The sequence below is a fragment of the Passer domesticus genome, chromosome Z (assembly GCF_036417665.1).
Source record: "Passer domesticus isolate bPasDom1 chromosome Z, bPasDom1.hap1, whole genome shotgun sequence".
Lineage (NCBI taxonomy): Eukaryota > Metazoa > Chordata > Aves > Passeriformes > Passeridae > Passer > Passer domesticus.
Window position 1 is genome coordinate 20,731,755 of NC_087512.1, and position 16,370 is coordinate 20,748,124.

The 16,370-nt window shown below is 38.2% G+C and overlaps 1 protein-coding gene across 7 annotated transcripts in view; it reads left to right on the forward strand.

Annotated features, from left to right (window-relative positions):
* Positions 1 to 16,370, forward strand: part of ZSWIM6 (zinc finger SWIM-type containing 6) — a 114,925-nt gene that overhangs the window by 50,159 nt on the left and 48,396 nt on the right. For all 7 annotated transcript variants that reach the window (XM_064404160.1, XM_064404156.1, XM_064404157.1 and 4 more), the window contains exon 2: positions 15,990 to 16,346. In XM_064404160.1, coding sequence (XP_064260230.1) covers positions 15,990 to 16,346 — 357 coding nt within the window. The remainder of the gene's footprint in view (positions 1 to 15,989; positions 16,347 to 16,370) is intronic.

Sequence of the window (16,370 nt, forward strand, 5' to 3'; positions counted from 1 at the left end):
AATGTCATTGAAGGCACAGGTACTTAATGGTATTGCAGTAATTTTCTGTTTCTTCTTTACCATTAAAATACAATAAGAAGGAAAGATGTTTCAAGAAGGATGTTTTCTTACTGGAAAGCTCCAGTCAGGAGCTCTGAATTAAAAACAATGTTCTCTCTTTTTTACTTGCTTAAAGTAATTATAGTAGGGAAAGAAATTGGTTAAGTAGTTTGTTTTCAGCTTAGTGTACTGCTGATTTCAATATGATCTCTGAAAGAATAGCTACAAGTGGTGTAGTGTAGTAGTATTTGTTTCAACGTGGTCAGATTGTAGAGCATTTTTAAAGTATTAATTTCTTTACTTAATTAACCTCCATTTCATTACAGCAGTAGATCCTATGAATGCAAGTTACTTCCTGTGAACAAGTTACTTTTTTTGTTCAGCATATTTCCATAAATTTAAAAGGTGACTTCTTTAGCTGTCTTGTTTTTCATGGTCTAGAAGGTTTGTAATTTGCATTGGCCTCTCAAAACAAAATGTTCAGATGGTGACACGCTTACTCTTAAAAAGAAAATTAATTCTTTTTCTAACCAGTTTTCTCACTGACAGGGATATTTTAAAATCATAGTAAATTTCCCATGCAAAAATGTAACAAATCTATTTTCTCTTCATGAATTTTCTGTAAATGAATTAAAAATACATATATTAGTCTGTTTAGAAGTGTCTTCGTTATGCTTTATTATTTTGGCATTCAAATTGTTTCTCTTCATGTGGACTGCATGGGAGGTTGTCTTTGTTAAATATGCCTGTGGTAGAAGAAATAGGTTTTGGGTTTTTTTGTTTTTTTCTGAATCTGGCATAACTTGAGAAATTACTCTGCTCACCCTCATATGCTTTATAAATGTCAGGCTGTGATGGTGCTTCCTCACTGATAGGAGAACCATTGCCTCCTCTTGTAAGGTATTGGTGGTTGTTTTTAAAGCTTACTGCTTTAAAAAGAGAAACTTTGTATATTCCAGTAGCAGCACACAAAATGAAAATATTTTTATTATTTTGTATAATGTCTGAAGTAAGCCCAAAATGTAGAAGATTAACTGAGAATTTTCTCGTTCTGTGTGCATACAAACGCCATGTGTGTGCATATGTGTGTAAGGAGCAGATGTTGGTCTTTCTTCTGGAGTTCCTTCCAGGTACAGTCTTCTCTGCTGTGCTTATTCTCATCAGCAATGCATCACAGGCAGCAGCCTGTGTTAGCCTGTTTATGCTCTCAAGCATTGGGGTAATGCTTAGTTCTACAAAATTCTCAGGGCAGAGTTTGAGTTGCACATCACAGTAGCCTTTGTGTGTATTGAGTGAGTAGAAAGGCCCAGTCCACTGGAGTCCCTTTTGTCCTTAGGAATGAAGCTTGTCTACTTTGTAAGTAAAGGAGAATTAGGAAAGCCTTGGGCACCCTTTCATATCGAAATAATAGGCTAATTGAGTATTGTATGCTCATAGCAAAAAGGATATGAGTAGACTGAAGCTCTGCTCGGCCCAGTAAGGACTGTCTCTGCTACTCCTTACTCATCTATAGATTTGTTTGTAGCTTATAACAAGGAGAATGGACTGGTTAGAATATTGTTCCTGAAAGTATCCTGTGAGTACACTTAAGTGTTGTGACAGCCCCCAGATCTTTGTAACATCAAAATGGTCTGAAGACCAGTTCTGGAGCAGATGTTTACCTGCATAACTGTAAATGCCGAGTTGAGCTTGCTTCAGTTCAGAATAGTGCAATCTCCTTTGCTTTGAATTTATGTTTGCCTTTCAACAGAGAGCTGTTGAAAGGCAACAGGTTATTGCTTCCTCAAAATCAGATTTAAAGTAACATCTCCTAGACAACATCACTTCAGTTATGCAGAGTAGATTAATTTCCTACACTTTGATTGCTTTGGAGGTATGTAATTCAAGTTGAAATCTGAGCTGGCAACCATAGATACTAGTGCTACTGCCCTCTATACTAGATGAACAATAATTTTGCCACCTGGAATAACTGTGTTCTTAATTACTTTTCCCTGGATTAGGTGTAGGGGAGGATTGATGAGATTGGCTTAAGATAAGCATACTGAAGCCTAGGAGCATATTGAAGTTTTTCCTGTGGGACATGAAACACCTGACATGTTGGTCACACACTTGACTCCTAAACCCTCTAGTCCTCTAGTTTAAAACTTCAGGTTTTGGGGTTTTTTTCCCTCTGAGGTAGTTTGCTCTGTGAACAGAATGAATAGTAACTGCATATGATGGAACTTAATGTTACTTCTTTGAGTGGCTTTCTGTAGGAAGAACAAAATCTGTTGCAAAGGCCACTGCTCTGAGTATTCGTATTCCCAGTGGAGTAGTGTGAGTACATATCACAAGTGTAGTGTGGAGTACATATTTGACCAGTTGTCAAGGCATGATTCCCTTTCCGGTTCCCTTCATATTGGAAAATGTAAAACTCTAGCTGGAGTGAGATCCAGGAAGTAAACTAAATTATATTAGTGCAGGCCAGAAGCTTGTATCAGCCCAAGTCATGGGAGTTTTTGGTCTAGAGTAGTGCACAAGCTTCTTTTTTGGGGCTCTGTTACAAAGAACACCAGGGAGAAAACCTAATAAAAACATACACTTTTTCAAATGGAGTAGTGCTACTTACGAGCATGTAATATCTGAACAAACGGGCAGTGAACAGCATATAATTCTGCACATTATGCAGTGGCATTAAATATACATATTAGTAAGGTAGCAGATGCTATAGTGCAAAATTTCCATGTAAAATAGCAGTCTTTAGCAGCAGGGTGCTGCTCTATGTGAGACTCCTTCACATGTAATGAATAGCTAATTTCGGCTTGATAGTGCATGAGAGACCAGAGGGGATCAGGGAAGGGAAGAGTGTTCCAGCAGCCCTAACCAGCAGGATGTGCTGAGATATGCTTTTAATGGAGCAACATTTCTGAGCTCTTGAGGGTAGATTCATAAAGAGGGACGCTGTCATGCTTTAGCCATAGCTGGCAGCTAAACCCCACACAGACACAGCTACCAGCTCAATTGCTCTCCGTGGGATAGGGGAGAGAATCAGGAGAGTGGAAGTGAGAAAACTTGTGAATTGAGGCACAGACAGTTTAGGTAAAGGAAAAGCCAAACACACAAAGCAAAAGAAGGAATTCATTCACCCCTTCCCATAGGCAGACACATGTTCAGCTATCTCCAGGAAAGCACGACTAAATCACATATAACTGTGACTTGGACAGACAAATGCCATCACTCCAAATGGCTCCTCCTTCCTTCTTCCTATCTCTTTATATGATGAGCATTGTGTCATATGGGATGGAATATCCCTGTACTCAGTGGGAATCAGCTGTCCTGGCTCTCCTTTCACAGCTCCTTGTGCCCTTCAACTTCCTCACTGGTGGGGTGGGGTGAGGAGCAGAAAAGGCCTTGACCCTGTGTGAGCACTGCTCAGCAACAGCTAAAACATCCCTGTGTTATTGACGCTGTTTCCAGTGGTGATCGGAAACAATAGCCCGTGCTAGCCCAGTTCTCTTAGGAAAATTAACTGCCAAAACCAGCACAGATGCTTAGTGGTTTGTATTCAGATTGAGGAATTGTTGCGGCAGAGGGACAAGTGGGCATGTGAAATACTATTGAGTATTTCACATGCCCACTTGCAGTGAGATGGTGATTGATATAGATGTGTCATCAGGGATGGTAGATATCATCTTGTCTTCTGCTTCTTTCCGTGTGTGCAACCAGCAGATCAGCTAAAACCAAGGAAACATACAGGAGGATTGGCATTGAAAAGGTGAGCAGTGAATTCCCTCATCCCTCTTTCAGAGCATATGAGAATGCTTTTTGATCTGATTAATTTTGGTCATAGATTGAAAGATTCCACTGGCGCTTGCACAGCTCATGGGCTCTGTCTTGTGAGAGGTGAGAACTAGGAGTTTTCTGTCTGAAAAACAGGATTTTCTTGTTGAGTAAGCAGAGGCCAACAAACTGGGTATTCCAGGTTCATTGCTGACATTGTTACATGTTCTCAAAGTATTTCAAAAACAGTCAGTCTAATGTTTAAATATTTAGGTAGGAAACTGACCCCATTTAACCTCAAAATATCCACATTGCTTGTTGGGACCAAGCTAGGTCTGTGAATCTTAAATTTAGCTTTTAAGACTTGCTTGGAGAATTTAAAAAGGGAGGAGATACCATATAGAGCATATGGCACATTCTCATCCAGAGATTCAGATGACAGAGAGAAAAGACAGATGTCTAAGGAAGTTGCTGATCATGCTTGTAGCTCCTGATACCAGTCTCACTCCTTATCAGAGGGGGAAGCCTCCACTTTGACTAAGTAAACAGGAAAAGCCAGATGTAGGAAACAGTAATCCCTGCTACATAGTCTGTCGTGGTATAGTGAATGATTTATTTTAACCATTTCTCAACGAATGAAATAACTTAAATCATAACTGTCTTTCTGGAAGCATAGTGCTAGTTAAATAGTTCTTGTCTTTCCTGCTTGTCTGAAGAAGGTAAGGATGAACTTGTTTTGGTCATCATTACAATTTTAAACTCCAAACAATCTGACACAGTACCCAGTTGCGTTCCTTCAAATTACTCTGCTCAGAGAAAGCAGGGGATGTTTGCAGAAAGGGATGGGGATGTTGTTGCAGGGGACAAGATGAGAGCATTCTTTCTAGATACTTCAAATTTCTTTTGAATGATTTCAAGTATAAAGAAAATAAATCTATCTGCTTTTATGTAAGGGACCTGACTTTTGAAGTATTTGAGTTTATTTTGCTAAGACTGGGATACTGATACTCTTAAACCGAGTTTTCAGGTTGTGCTTTTTTTGTCATTGTAAGAGAGGCCAGATACTGAATTTAACTACTCTGGTTTTGTCTCTTATTGTGATGCAGAGCTACTTCAAATAGTAGTAAGTTTCTCAATCCAAGTATATTGAGCAACACTGAAAACTAATTTTTAAGTAATCTTGTTAGTGTCTTGCTATTTAAATGGACTGTGGAGAATACAACCTTAGGTGACAGTGGTGTTGAGTAATAATCCAGTACCTCTCACTGAATTTAGTCCTACTTTAGTCTAAGCTAGAAAACAATCTTTAATTTAGTAATAATATTAATGACTGATGCTAGAGGCCCAATTCCTGTTCAGCTTTTCTGACAGTCTCTGTCATTACTTGGATCTGTTTCACAGTCCACATAGACATGATTTTCTTCAAGAACCTGGAGTGGTCTTTCTTTTTTTCTCCCTTCCAATTATATTTAGGTAGGTTATGGTAAAAGTTAAGAGCATAGACAGAGAGCCATCATTGCAAAAGGTGGCCCTGTAGACATGAGACTTGCATGTAAAAGGATATTTAGTACCTCTCCAAGAGCACTGTCTGGTTTGAGATAAGTAAAATCAACACATACCATTGAGTCACCAAATTATTCAGCAATGTTCTTAGTCTTGTGGTTTGGGTATTGTGTTCATTGTTAAGTCCAGCTCTTCACTACTTTAGTAGGCAACAAAAGTTAACAAAATGAGGCGTTAGCCACACCTCTACAAGTACACCACCTGGCAGCTTATCACAAATGAAAATACTTGTAGTCTACATAGGTTATCAGAAGCTGACGCCCAGGAAAAATTAACACCAAGAAACTGTAGAAGTCTCATGAAAGCAGCTTCTTACTTGGCTTCTTCGTAGAGACACTTGCCATCCTTTCTGTCAGTTTATTTTTATGTCTCCCTGAATTTCACTATAAAAGTGAAATAAGTTGTAGTGGTGATATAATTTTTTTCATTTTTCTCTCTTTGAGAGGTAGTTTTAAGGTGTTCCTTTGCTTGCCAGTGAAAGTTAGAAATGTTCTATGTTACCAGACACGCTTTTTTGATTTTTTTTTTTCAATCTCATAGTTTATGTACTATTAACACCTGATCTGTAGGCTGAAATACAATGTGAAGAATTCCAGTAACTTGTTTAATAAATGACAAATTAAATTGTATTTTGCTGTAAAAATTTGTTCTTCTTTCTTAGACTGCTTTCTTTATCATGGAAGCGTTGCTTTCCTATTCACTTCTGTTTTTTGTTCCTCATCCCCTTTCTTTTCCAGACTTTTCACTATCACGTTGGTGTCTAGACAGTTTTATGATTTTGTGACTGTGGGGCATGAATTAGGAAAAAAAGGTCTTATGTTGTATTTTATTGTTCAACCCTGTGCATGTTATCGGAGGCTTGAATAGTATGCATACATGGTGATGTACTAGAGCAGCTGATTAACAGTCGGAACAAGTGCAACTTTTTAAAATTCTGAGCACCGCAGGTTAGAGTTAAATATTGCTGAATAACTTCTTGGCTTTTGAAAAGAAGAATGGTATGTCTTGCTAATTCAAGGAGAATTAGTGTATGGCTTTAGAGAATGGGGTAGGCTTCTCAATTTTATCTTAAAGAAAATTGCATACTAGTCTTACTTGTGTTGTTTGATGAGCAGCCATATGCTCTGAATGTGCTCATGTTTGCTTAGAATGTACATAGGGCTTTCCCACCTGCACACGTGTACCCTTACTTGTTCCAAGTCCTTGCTGTGCACACAGCTCCCAGAAATCAAAAATGCGAAGGAATTCTGGCCTGGGAACATACTTTTTTCCCCCCTCTTCGAGCCAGCACACATTTCTACTTTATAAATATGAACAGATATGTGAGCTCAAAATTTACACTCAAAATTGTTGCTACCTTTGGAAATCTGTTTTTCTTGCATGAAACCATTCATTCTCTGTCCAATGTCTGGAGAAAGGTGGTGCATGTCAGTATGGAGGAATACTGCTATGGCAAGACTTGCCAGTCACCTTTGGCAATGGGGTGCACTTGCTACTGTATATTGATTTGATTTTATTGAATTATAATTGAAATGGATTCAATTGAGGGAAGTGGATCAGGATCTGACTTTTAGCAACAGTATGGAAAAAGTGTGAACCAAAAGAGCCTGATTTCATGCAGGATGTCGGCTTGTGTGGGTTTAGGCTGTGTGCCAGTGTTATCAAGGATGTTCTGGTTTGTAATACAAGTGACCTTTTCTGACCTTTTCCTTAAAACACTTTTGTTATTATCACAGTAGTAGTTTTGGGATTCCAGTCCTCATTTGTGACTCTACTGCAGTTGGCCTTCGAGAGCTAAAAAAAATGCTTCCACCAGTGTTAGCTTCAGCTGTGGAAGGGTGACTCACTTGTGACATTGGTGGATTTTTAGACTTCAGCTCTGTAACTCTTTCAGCACTGTGGTTTTCATGGCTTTTTCTCTCTTGCTTTTTCAGGAAGTACTCTGTTCTTCATTATTTTTGCTGGAATTCTTTGTAATGCTGTGGTGATCAGAGAAAGTTGCTGAAAACCTTTCTCTTGTCAAATTTGTAGTCCAGAATGAACTGAGCCCTTTTAAAAGTCCTATTTGTGACTGGGTTTTTTTACACTTAAAAGTCTATTTTTCTGTTTTCTCCTCTGCTTTGATTATTGATAAAATAACAGTTCAGTGAACAACCTGACTCATGCAGTGATCATAAACATTTGTTAAAAAAAATAAAGCAATAAAACATTGTCACAATGTTTGTCATTGTGAATATTTAGTATACAATTACAAAAATAGAATAATGGCTGTAAAGAAAGGGTTTCACTTATATTCTGTGACTTTTAGTGCTATTTTTCATTTGGCACAAGTGCAGCATTGAGCTCTTTTTTTTTTCCCCCCTCCCCTTTTTAAACAAAAGAAAATTATTTATTCCACAGTTAGTAATGGAAATGGGAGTGGTAGTTTCCTCTTATAGGCAAAGTATAACATTTCCTGATGGAAGATCAGTTTAGATTCAAAATTACATTGGCTTGCGCTTTTTCACAGCCTAGGTTTGAAATGTTTGAGTGCAGTCTTAAATTACTAAATCAGTTAAATGTTTTCTGTTGTTGAAACAACCTAAGTACCTTAACAAATACAAATTTGATGAAGTCATTACCAAGCAGGTAAGAAAAAAAGCAGTTTTTCTTGATGATTAATCAATGAGTCAAATGGATGTAATTTCCAGTTTTTCCATCTTGCTTTCCTACATCTTATATTGAGGTTTTTGCTGTTCTGTGGCCTCTGTTAGTCAAATTCAATTTGTCCTTGAAAACCATGTAGACAGCTACTGCTAATGCTTTACTAATTAGGATGAACCCTAACTTCAGACAATAAAGTGAAGCTGATACAGCCTGTGTAACATAAACAAAGAACATGTGGTAGCAGCAATAAAGAATGTGGACAGGGCAGAGGGGAATTTTAAAAAAAAGGAAAAGTTGTTATACGGGGTTAAATGAGTAGATCTTGCTGAAGGTTTTCTTCAGTCTCAGGTAATTTAATTTCTCTTTATTTTCTTTTGATGGAGACGGGCAATTTGTAGTTGAAGATAACCTTAAATAGTAACTTTAAAAATCAATCACATTCTATGTATTTGACAGGCAAGGGATCTTCTGAGTCTGATAGTCTCTGAATATTTACCTTTTTGAATGCAGGAGCAGCCTATTTCTTGTATGGCTTTAAGAATATTTTAATGGGAGGTTTAGTCTGCTCGGTTTTGTTGGTCTTAGTCATTTGCAGTCACTTTCTTATACGTGATATTTTACTTGTTCTGTAGCAAGTAATGATAGTTTCTCTCTGCAAATGTGATTAAAATCCAAAGTTGTAATAAAAGCTGAAATGGTATGACCTTGGGAGATGGATATCTTGCGCTGTGGGAGGAATCTCTGCTGCTTGGTGGTTGCAGGAAAGATGTCAGCTTCTTCCCATCACAGCAGCAGTGAATTCCTCCTCGAAAGATAGTAACAAATACCTGTGCACTGATCCTGTGAAGACTGCTTGTGATCAGTCCTTATTCTTAGGCACTCTGTGTTTTCTCAGGGTGCAGCTCCCTGTAGACTACTGTTGGTGCATTCTCCTGTCTCAAGCGTTTTCCTTTGCAATAAACATGGGCTTGTGAAGTTTGGGAGCAGAGTTGAACGTTTATTTATCAAAGTTCAAACGGAGATTAGTAGTCTCTCCTAACCTCTTGTTTCTAGCCTTCATTATGGATAAATGTAAACTTGAGTGTGATGTTGGCATACATTTATATTCTATTAAAATCTGTCTATAAACATTTAAGTGTACATTAGGTAGGTGATCTGGACATCATGACACGTTAAAAGCTCACGCTTCTTGTACCTTTTTTGAGTGTTAGTTACCCTTTTGTTACTCTTGCTTTAATTTTAAATTTATTTCTAGTTTTTATTCAGCATCAGAGTAGTTTTGATGACTGTGATTTCTGTTTTGCTGTAGCAAGCTGCTGTATGGCAAATCCAGGCAGTTCCTCTCACCTCAGCAAGGCTCTTAAGTCTCCCTCAAAAGTTTGAGGATTATTCCATTTATTCTAAATTACAGAGTGTTGGTTTGCCCACTACAAAGATTTTTGTTGATTTGCCATTCTACAGAGATTATGATTTCTTCACATTATTGTTGTAAATTGCTGTCACATGGTCTCTGTGGGTTATATTATTTGAAAAAATGTCATGTATATAAATAAATCCCCTATCTGCTGGTTTCTCACAGTCAACTGTACTTAGCTATCCACCAGCTTTGGGGTTTCCAGGCTCACACAGAGATTTTTTGTGCTCTCAGGATATGTGGTACTGAGGGAGGAGCTGTTCAACTTCTGGTGTAGAGGAGCATAGTTTCTTTCAAACTGATGGCCTTTGAAAAAGAAACAACATTGCAAAACTGGAAAACAAAAACAAACAAGAAACCAACGAAAATGCTTGATTTGCACACCTGAGAGAGGGTGACCTCCAGCCATGGATTGCTAGCCTTGAGACTTGACAAGACTATCAACATTGACAGTTTTAGTGATTCTTGGCACTGTTTAGCCTTTAACAGAAGAAACTTGTCTAGTTCATCTCTGCTTCTGCTCTGTGAGCTGTGTGTGTCATTTTCCACATCCTAGATCACAGTTTGAGCGTCACTGTGCTAGAGGAAAGCTCTGTTACTGTTGTCTGGAAAGGACCATTCTAAATATATCTCTTTCTTATACCAAGATTTTGCTGCTACAAAGCCTAATTCTACAAACACCTAAAATGGGCTTGACTGCATCTGTATAAAGTGAGTTGAAGTGCAGACAACTCAGGTTTTGCAGAGATGTGATATCAGGCTGTGAGCAGTGCTGATGAGAATGGCATTCTGTGGTCTGTGTGGTGTTCCTGTGGGGTGGGTTGCACTTTGTTTAACCACAGGGATAGCAGTGAGACCCTGAGGGGCCCTTCAGGCCATGTTCATTTGGTGCATGTTTTGTTCCAGACAGTGTGAGCTGCTGCAGTCTGCATCTGTCTTAAACTAGTCCGTATCTGAAATAGCTGTTGGGTAGTGGAAGGCATTTGCGTGTGTTACTTGCTGTTTGCACAGCCTTTCCTTCTTTTTAAGGAAGAGTAATCTGGATGGATTTATCTACAGTCATCCATGACTCCTGTTTGGGCTGCAGTGATATGTGTCTGCTTTTGAGCAGCAGAGATATGGTCAGATTTGGCTTGGAGGATTAGTGGAGGCTTTTGACTAAGAGAAATAATTAGTTGACCAGTTGTCAGACTTGGAGGTTTGGGCTGGAAGACCTATAAGATTGATGTTTTTAAATACAACTGTTGAACTCAGTGTTGGGACAAACAAATCTTGTTGTTCAAGTTGCTATGTCTGCTTCTGTTGCAGTGTGGCAGTGTGCGTGTTCTTGGAAGAGTAGTAGTGCTAGTGAACCTTCAAGTTATCGGTGTCCTGTGTGTGTGGACTTAATGCTATTCCTACTGTCTTGCTTGCAAAAGCATTGAAATGCCAAATCCTGATTATTATCTTTATGAAAGGGAGTTGTGGAATCCACGTGGTTAGTTGAGACAGATCCTCTGTTAGTGTTTGGGTGCAAAGATAATGCTAATTTTATTAAAGTGACAGAGATGTCAGAACATAAGTTTGTCCATACCCTATGTATTGATCAGAAATAGTAAGCACCTTATGTATTGCTCTTAATTTCTTTGCCAACTCCTTAATATCTTTGTATTGGCGTGTTTAAAATATGTTGGGTGAATATTTTTCATTTTAAATCAGTGTTTTCTCTGTTTTATGAAAAGGTTGTTAAAATTAGCTTCAGGCTAAGGTGGCATGCAAAGTTTTAATTTCGTAATTTCAAAGTGCATTGTTGATCTGTTCTTAGAGTGTTCCAGTGTTCAGACAGAATTGAATGTAGGATGCTACTTTAGCATTGCAAAGGAAAACCACTTCTACAAAGACAAAATTTGAATAAGCTAAATATGGTTTAGACTTTTGCTTATCTTGGGGAAAAGAAGTGTAACCACTGATGTAAGTATGAAAAAGTAACTAGTGGGCAGGGTTGGAAACTACTTTCCAGGAGCATTTGTATGTTGTTGTCAGGTAGGCAAGATGAAACAGAGGTGTTTACACTTTACGCCATGATTATGCGTTTGCCAAGTAATATAGTAGTCTGAATAAATGTGAGCTGGTTGGCCTGCAAATTATTTTAATGTTGAAGACCGAGTACAATTCTGATAACCAATGTAAAGTTATATACAGGGGAGGCGCCTGTATAAGTCTTGCATGCTGAATTACCCAGCTTCCAGAGCAAGCTCTCCTATTTTTTTTCTCAGTAAGTAACTTAATCTGGTGGCCTCTTCTGTGAAAGTAGAACAGCTCTTGTGTGTTCCTGACCAGCAGACAGTATGTATACTTGGGGAAAGAGTTTGTGGATCAATGTTAAGGAGAGCATTCATTTGCAAATACAGCTGGTAGTATACTTCCTGATTTTAGGTTTGAGTTTGTATATAGTGGATGAGGCATAGACAATGTTGTCAAAAGGCACTTGACAGAAAGCTAATCAAGAGCACAATTTTTAAGCTTTGGGGTATTACTCTAATCCATTTCTGATATTTTTATAATGTCTATTAAAGATAAACAATGCCCAGTGGTGATCTGATATTTTTATAATGTCTGTTAAAGATAAACAATGCCCAGTGGTGATCTATGGATGTGTTTCAATCAAATCCCTCATTTGCAAGTATAAACTTATACTTGCAAAAGTAATTTTTCTGGGTGTTTTTTGTTGTTTTGGGTTTGCTTTTTTTAGCCACTGGAATTATTGACTGAACAGGCACAGAGACATAGACCACACCACCCCCAGTATTTTACATGGCTACTTAGGATAGTTGTTCATTTTGGTCGGTATGTTTTCAAAATGTCATTTTGGACTTGGGCCTGTTAAGCATGATGCTTTTTAACTCTGACATTAGAGATGAATTAAGCTCATGAGATGTCATTAATGATGCTTATTTGGTGCACTGACTTTGCTACTTATCCTATGAGGTAGTGAAACTGCCTATGTCAAACTTTGCTTCTGGCTTGAGTAACTCAAAGCCTACCTGCTGCTGCTTCTCTGCATGCCACTGTTTTTTTCTACTCCTTAGTGTGTTATAATTTGAACTAGCTTTTGTTCTACTCTAAAGTGGTGGGTGTTTTTGTTATGACAAGCATATATCCTTGTGCTGGCAAGTACTACATTGTAATAGTGTGAATTTCCAATTATCAGGTGGTTTTAAAGTCCCAGAATATTTTTAGTCAACAGAATGCTGTCTAGCAGATTTTGGCAAAAGTTGTTTTGTAAAAATCACAGACTTGTAAATGCTTTCTTCTTAATGGCACTTTGGCACAGTTCCCTTCCAGAAGTATGACAGTTGAGAACACTATTTTATTGGCTGTTAAATAATACTGAGGTGTTTTTAAAGTGAGTGTCCAACAGAAGCAAAATTGTTTTATAAAAAGAGCTTTAGTTTGTACATTGTCTTAGTGCTTCAGCTGCTTTTCTAAATACATTTTTGCAGAATGCAAAGCCTCTGTGCATTCTATGCATCGGACATGTTAGTTGAGCTTGAGTTACTGATCACAGGCTGGTTTGAGAACAGTGAAATGTTTCAAACTGCCACTGCTAAAGGAAAAGGTGAAATGTGCATGTTCTATAAATAGCTTCTGTAGTGAACACACTTTTCTGCCTGCAACGCTTTTGTTGTCTTTAGCTAATAATGAATGAGCTCTCTAACCAAAAAGTGAAATATCATTGTTCTTGGAGTTGTTTGGAATGGATAAATATTTCTAGCAAAGGTTCTGTAACTTTGGGTAAAAGACAAATTTTCGCTTTGAAGGGAAGTACTTGTTTAGGGTGAGGGCTTGCAAGTTTTAGCTGAAAAGACCTTTTCTGCTCCTTTGGACCTTTTAGTGAAATGTCATTTTCTTCAAATCCCCGCAATTACATAGGTAATTCCTTTTGTCTTTTTCCAGGAGCATGTTGCTTCTTGACAGGCTGTAAATTACTGACAGATAAGAGAATATTAGATGGTTAGGCTAAAAAAAAATTTAAAGCTGTGTGTTCAGTACTCTGCAATGTTGAGGGTCAGTGGTGAAGGTGTTTGATTTCTGGTGGGTTAAATGACAACAACCTTACCAGTGCTTCTGAGGTGAAATTTCCTAAAGTGGTTTTTCTGATATGGTTAAAACTTTTTAAAGGTCATATTTACTGACAACAATTTCTTTCTTTAAAAATGCAAACAGATAAAGAGGAGCAAAACAGTGTTTCATAATTAGGATGCATATCCTGCAGTAGCTAATACAGAGCTTCTATGTCTTTAGCCTGCAACAACAGCAGGTGTTTATTTTGTTTAAACTCCCAGTAGGTTAAGAAGGGTAAGTTAAGTAACGTGACTGTTTTAGTGCTGTCATTGTTTAGACCAGTATCTGTGTTTCTAAATTTTGGTGCTTGTAACATGAATGCTTAATAAAAAGCTCCCAGTGGAGAGGGAGCCATGACCTGTATTTGTATCTAAGCAGTGCAGGGATTTAAGAGCAGGCCTGCTCTTAACTGAGTATTTCTGGAGGCCTTCATGTTTCCAGGAGAGTTTTAACTTTCTTGAATGCTTGAACAGTATACTGATGAATTGAAAGTGGTAATATTGTTAGAGTAGCTGGTTGGTCTATTTTATTATTACTTTCCATCAGTTTAACAGAAAAGCTTTCATTTTGCATTTTTCTATTGTGTTTAATTGAAGTCCAGGTTTTTACAAAGAGTAGGAAGAAGTGGGATTCAGGCTCTTTCTGTGTTCAAGTGTTAGACTTTTCCTCAGCTCATGGATTATAGATGGGTTTTTTTATGTATGCTTCACAGGAAAGTGGAATTAAAATAATCTTGCATGTAGTTTCTTTGGGACCACCAATCCAACTTCCACTTGCTGAGAATGAACCAGAAATAAATAGAGCTGGTTAAACTTTAACAAAGACTTTCTTTTCGAGAGTAGGCACTTAAAGAAACATGTTGTGACTACTTAAAAACCAAAAGGAAAGACACAGGAAGGAGCTCATGGTGTGAGGGGCACTTCCACTCCCTTTCTCTCAGTAAGGGGTGAGTGGGAGCAAGAATACCACTTGATCCTGGTCTTGTTCATCCACTGCCTTTCTTCTCTGTGCACTTTACACTGACTGCCTCTTCAGCCTTGACTCCTAACTACCTGGGAAACATCTCATGGCAAAATCAATGTTAGTGTATGCATATGACTTTTTTCAGGGTACAGTATGAGAGTACTGCAGTGATGATGGCTACATAATCTCCTCATACAGGATAAACAAGTGGAAAAAAACTCCTGATTTTCCTTTTTGTTTCCTATGAAATTCAGAGCTTTTTAAAAATGGTTTGGGATACAGCATTTTGGATTAGAGCTATGTATATATTGCTTCCCCCTCTCTTCCCATGTCTGATCTTCATGTAATAATGCTTCCTGCAGTACATTTCTTTGGTATTTCAAGAATATTAGATCAGTCTTTTGACATTGGGGAAGTGTGGGTTTGTATTGTTTCCTTTGTAAGTATTTGTTATATAGCACCTTACTTGTATCTATCGCAGATTGTATATGTACTTTCCAAATCTAGTGCTGGTACAGTGAAATTCAGTTTCATTACCCTGTGTCTGTGTCTCTGATTTAATGCTTGAGCTGAAATCAATGTCACGCTTACGTAAAATCAAAAAGAAATCCCTTATTCTGGTATTCAGTGATAAAGCATTGACAGCCAAGCCTGGGCTTTCATGTTGGACAGGCAGGTGGGTTTAGGTTGAATCTTCAGCATTTGAGATCTCGTGCTGTGCTGGCATGTGGTATATTTGCCGAAGGAAACATCTTGCTTAGGATAGACCATGTCTTCTTACAGTACACATAGACCTAGCTCTTTTGGCTTGTACTTTATTATACTGATGGAAAAATAGGAACATAATGCAGACTGCAAATGCACCTGGAACAGTGCATATGTGTCTCACTCAGTGTTACAAGTCTGACATGCTGTGTATTAGTAACTGCAGCAGTTTCCATGTCCAAAATGCTGCACAAACATAGCTGTTCTACTGGATCACTTGGGTGACGGTGAGCGTTAGCGCAAGTTCAGTGGTTGGAAAAGTGAAAGCAAAGAGGATATGTGACTTGTCAGTGAGTCAGCTGGTACCAGAACCTGAGTTCATGCCACTAGAGTGCACTACTTCCTTCTCACTTATTGAGAGAATGCTTAAATTTGCTTGTAGGTGCTGCAGGCTCCCCCGTGGGAGAGGGGTTGGAAAATTGCTGCCAATTTGCTGTGTAGTTTCGTATTTTGATGGGATGTTGGTCTGTTTCTGCAGCTGTCATTTACCAAATAAATAGTTCTCTTGCTGTCAAACTTCTATGAATGTTGTGATGGTAGAGGGCTTGTAAACTAACTTCTTACTCCCCTTTTGATTTATTGGAGATGAAAGAGGTATGTATGGAAAAAAAATTAATCATATTTGTAAATAAAGCAAGTTCTTTGAGATGTATAATTTTTCATTAACAAAACTTCCTTGATAATGCGATATATAATATTTTACATGTATCATTAAGTTTTCTTTTTCCCCGCACAGGTTTCCACTTGAGTGGCACAGTAACAGAGCCTGCAATGCAGTCGGAGCCAGAAACTGTTTGCAATGTAGCTATCAGCTTTGATCGTTGCAAGATTACCTCAGTGACCTGTAGCTGTGGAAACAAGGACATATTTTACTGTGCCCACGTTGTGGCACTCTCTTTATACCGGATCCGCAAGCCAGATCAGGTCAAACTGCATCTTCCCATTTCAGAGACACTCTTTCAAATGAACAGAGACCAACTACAAAAATTTGTGCAGTATTTGATCACAGTACACCACACAGAAGTTTTGCCAACTGCTCAAAAATTAGCAGATGAAATTCTTTCTCAGAATTCAGAAATCAATCAAGTCCATGGTGAGTTTGATACTTGTTCTTCCT